At 34.0% G+C, this 5,134-nt stretch overlaps 1 protein-coding gene across 1 annotated transcript; it reads right to left on the minus strand.

Annotated features, from left to right (window-relative positions):
• Window positions 1-222: 222 nt before the first annotated feature.
• Window positions 223-2,384, minus strand: LOC122583298 (protein FAR-RED ELONGATED HYPOCOTYL 3-like). The gene is made up of 4 exons (XM_043755718.1): window positions 2,209-2,384; window positions 944-1,943; window positions 821-884; window positions 223-764 (listed from the first exon to the last, which is right to left on the minus strand). The coding sequence occupies exons 1-4, from the start codon at window positions 2,382-2,384 to the stop codon at window positions 223-225; spliced, it is 1,782 nt and encodes a 593-aa protein (XP_043611653.1).
• Window positions 2,385-5,134: the final 2,750 nt, after the last annotated feature.

Raw genomic sequence — 5,134 nt, forward strand, 5'->3', positions numbered from 1 at the left:
AATTCACATAATATTCAGGAATTCAAAGCACACATTTAACTTGCTGCAAAGTGAAAACAGAATACCCAACACATTCCACTTTTTTGAATGAGCCTTTCGTTGATATCTGAAAGTCGTCAAACTTCATTTCAAGTAAATAAACCAATATTTCAGACAAATAAATAAACTCTTTCAAAACAATCCAAAAACAATATCTCAGACAAATAATCAACTCAATTTATTTTACTTCTTTTTAAATCTTTGAAGAGTTTCTGCAATCGCTTTAGCCTTTTCTTCTTCTAGTTTCTTCTTTGCACAGTTTCTTTTGTCATGATTCGTCATTAAGCCACAATTTGCACATTTTCTCTTTGGCTTGGCGTGCTCTTCCATTGCGATTTCCTTTGAACTTTTCAAACTTGAATCTGAATGACTCCCCTTATAACATACAACTGCAGGATTTTCAACTTCCCTTGTTTCAGGCTGTTGAACACCTAGGAAATCCAGAATAACTTCCTTTGTTTTCTTTGTTCTGGAAGTTGAAACATTATCTTCAATCTTGTCTTTCAATTCTCTAACTGTCTTAACAAAATCAGAAAGTTTTGGTATATCTTTTGATAATATGCTGACACAATTCTCTACAATGAAATGCAACTCATTAGCAAGCTTGTCACATTTTTCACTCGACTCACCGAACCTTTTTCTTCTTGTACGCATTCCTGGTGGTATTAAATCCTTTCTCCACCTTCTAAGAATGTATTTTTCTGGAATTTCTTGAATATCATTTGCTTCATACAAAATATGTGCCGACATAAGAATCCATAACGTTCAAAAGTTAAGCAACTGCATTTAATAGTATCTTCATCTTTGTTGAGTAAAACCTTAAAAGAAAAAAATAGTAAATCAGCCTAATTAACAAGTAAATAAAAAACAATATATTAATAAATATTTTTAGATATTGATGCACCTTAAATGTGTATATCATTTTCAGAGTTGTAGTTCCAGATGTGCAAGCAGTATGTCGTTTTGCATTTTTTGTTGATTCCTTAATTCCATCTTCGGGGTCTTCTTCGTGCACAGTTACTATATCTTCAACAATATCTTCATCCTCATATTCTTTTCTTTTCTTATTTCTTGGAGGTTTTTTCTCTGGTTTCTTGTTGATCTCTCTGTTCTCTTTAATAATAATTACTTCATTACTTCCTTCATTAGAAACACTTATCTGAGAACAATTATAAAGACATTGTTTTATCTCTTCTTGAACCAACAGAAATATTGTCCGTGTGTACAACTTGGAAGCCTGCCTTTCAAAATTCAATGCAGTCATAATTCTTGGCTTCTTGTTGTGTGATTGATGATCTAAAATTTCCAATCTATATCCTTGCCTCTCCATTGCAGATTCATAAGACATCATAAAATGTACCAATGTGGCATAAGGGTTTGTGAAATTCTTAAAAAAAGAGTTCTCACTTTCAGATCGAGAAGTCGTTCTCATTAGACCTGGCATTGCCAATTCTCGAAAGTATGCTGGTATCCATGAGTTTCTTATCTCATACATGTGTTTAAACCATGCATCATCTTCCAAGTTAAACTCTTTCGTTATCTCTTTCCATTTCCTCTCAAACCTTTCTGGACTTATTGATACATCCCAAACAATTTGGTTAAATTTCTTTTTGAAATCAGTGTTTTCAAAAATCCTTTTGCTAACTTTTGAAGATAGCTTTTGAGTTATATGCCACATACACAGTCTATGTCGTGAATCTGGGAAAACTGTTGCAATTGCCTTCTTCATTGATACATCTTGGTCAGTCACAACCATCCTAGGTTGTTCAACAAATGCACCTAAGAATGCCCTCAGTAACCATTCATAAGATTCCGCTGTTTCGTTGATTATCATTCCTGCTCCAATAGAAACTGTCTTCTTGTGGTTGTCTATGGCTGTAAAAGGTACGAATATCATATTGTACCTGAAATTGTAGGTTTCATATAGTTAGTTAATTAATGTACACAAACTTTAAACAATCTATTAGTTACGCATGAGTAAATAAAGCTATACTGCTGGTTATGTCAGTTACACATGTGTAACTTGAACAACTTAGTGCATGAGTAAATCAAATTTATACTTCACTTAATATCACTGTTTCATTGCTTTCCCATGTGTAATTTTATAAACTTAGTGTATAAGACAAGTGAAAAAAAATTATTAACAAATGTATAATAAAACAAAAGTACCTGTTAGTTCTGTATGTGGCATCGAATGAGATGATATCTCCAAATTCTATGTAATTCTGTCTCGCAATCTCATCAGCCCAAAATAATCCAGCAAGCTTGTAACACCCCGCTAAAGCGGAATATACGGGATGCACGGACAAGTACAAATGCTCACAGTACAAGTTCAACACAGCCATTACGATTAATCAAAGATCAAGAGTACAATGTCGTTACAAATCATAATTAAGTCTAGAACAAAAGTACAACGTTATTACAGCTTATAATCAAAATTGGATTAGGCAATGTTCATAAGACAGAACAAATGTCTTTCAGAACAGAACTTGAACTGGAATAGCAATAAGGTCTTCGGAGCTCCTGAACTTGAACGCACGAACCGTCACCAAAGGAATGAGCTTAGAACGGAAGACTCTTATGCTAAGATCTAGAACCTAGCCTGAAAAGCATGTAAGTTCAAAGGTCAACTACAAAAGTAGTTGGTGAGATTCACATAAAGTACTTTATAAGTATACATAAGTCTGATATGTATAAAAGTCTAGTCAAAAGTCTGTATGCCTGTCAAAAGTACCTTGCTGTAATAACAGTAGATTAGAGTCCGTAATGTACTTAATATGTATGTCTATTATTACTGCTAATCCGCTTGGCCATAACGAGCTATGATGATTCAGGGAACTCATGCAATCAGATAGTATATAAGTACAAACTAGGTCAGAACCGGTGACCAGAGCACGTGATCAGAACAGGTGACCAATAAGTCTAGGTAATATGCATTCTCCTGTCTTAAGGAGAATGAGGATGGGCCTACCCTAACAGCGCTGTCCATATACCTACGGTCCATTCCCAGAATTGGTGGGAGATGAATTGATAGCAGTAAGTCTTAGGCCTCATACATAAAATAAATACGTAACAGTATGTATTCAAGATCCTGCCCATTCAAGATCTAGAAAACACAAGTATCATAACATAAATAGTCTGTCTGTACGTAAATAGTCTGTCTGAAAGTAGTCTGTCTGTACATAAATAGTCTGTCTGAAAATAGTCTGTCTGTACATAAATAGTCTGTCTGTCTCAAGATAGTACGTAGTACAGTCAAGAAAATATATATATATAAGTCTGTATATATATATAAGTACAAAATAGTTTTCATGCTTTTCAGTCCCCGATAAAGAACTTTAAATATATACGAAAGGGGGAATAAGTGAACTCACAGTGATCTGGTACAATATAGAGAACTAGTACAGTGAACAAATACAAAGATAGATAAGTATACCCAATTACGCCTTGCCGAACTCCTATGCACATAATAACCATATAGAAGTACATATATTAGTCTAAGTGATTATTCAAATCACAAATGTCCTTGACGAACTGATGATTTGGTCCTTTGAACGTTTTGACTCAAAATAGTTTTAACTGAACTTTACGTACATGAACTGAATTGTACGAATTTAGACCTTAAATTCGTTGACATGGACTGGTACGAAGTTGAGCCTTAACTTCGCATGATCTGGACATCTTCGCATGAATTAGACTTTACTAAGTTGGACCGTAAGATCGTATGAACTTGGCCCTGCGAACTTAGACCCTAAGTGCTTTGAACCGTACGAACTTAACTGTTATATTCACATGAATTGTTAGACGAAGTTGACTCTATTTTCGCATGAACCCCTTAAACGAATTTGTCTTTCATTTTCGTATGATCTGAACTGGTACAAAAATGGCCCCTAAATTCGCAAGCACTATTAAGTTCGTTTAATGACAGTAACAATTGGAATTTCATTTATGAAAACGAATTTAAAATTCGTTTGGAGAGAAACGAACATTATTTTCGTTGGAAGAAACTTAGACTGAACTTCGGGTGAGGGGAAATGGGCTTATAACTTCGTTTGGAAGGAAGAAATGGGCTTTAAGTTCGTTACAATGGAAAACGAACATGAAATTCGTTTGGGCTCAATATTGAACGAAGTTATTTGTTAAATTCATATGGTGTGGATCTAAACTTAAGCTAATTTCGTTTTGAACATGATAATTTCGTTTGATGTTACAGGCATACGAACATAAGACTGAACTTAACAAAAATCACGGGTTTTGAAGATTAAGACATGTTACGACCCAAATTTGATCACAAGACAGTTACTAGACTTATTTAAACATAAACCCATTAACTTTTGACACGATTTTGACGACAAAATGACCAAATCATCAAGGACACAAGTCTAAAAAGTTTACTTTTAATTTGATCAAGACTCAAAAGTTGTTGTTGTTACCTCAAAACCGATTTCAGAAACACGTTTTGATGATTACAAGAAAGCTAATGATATCAATGATTTCACCCAAACCAACCAAAATCAGGAGATGATTTATGTGTGTTTTAAGGTGTGGAGAGTGTGTGAAGAGAGGTAGGGGATGATGAATAGTAAACTTTTAGGGTTTTACACTTTCTATTTATACCTTACCATAAAAATGACATTTCACAACTACAAGGACCATTTTGCAATTAATTTAGGCTGAACTCTTTTATGAACTTTTAACATTTACGAACCGAACATATTATATTATTGCACGTAATCACGAACTCGTCGTACAATATTAATATTTAGATCAATTTGAAGTTCACATAAGCACATAATGAACATCTAAAGTACGTCTATAACTCATATAAATTAGACTGTCTGGCCGATCTGGTGGCATATGTACGTTTTTAAGAACTTAAATAGAACATTTCTGGGACGGTTGTTACAAAGCTCATTGTTGTTCACCTTATATTTATAAAAAAACCCGGAACACAATCCTTTCGGTTATTCATCTTATTTATTAGCATTTGAGAGTCATCTGAACCAATTAAACAGTTTATTGCCATTTTATGGTTCTTAAAATCAACAACTGTTCCATGTGTGTTTTTCTGAGATCCTACGAGGTTACTATAGAT

This window comes from Erigeron canadensis, chromosome 9 (assembly GCF_010389155.1).
Source record: "Erigeron canadensis isolate Cc75 chromosome 9, C_canadensis_v1, whole genome shotgun sequence".
NCBI lineage: Eukaryota > Viridiplantae > Streptophyta > Magnoliopsida > Asterales > Asteraceae > Erigeron > Erigeron canadensis.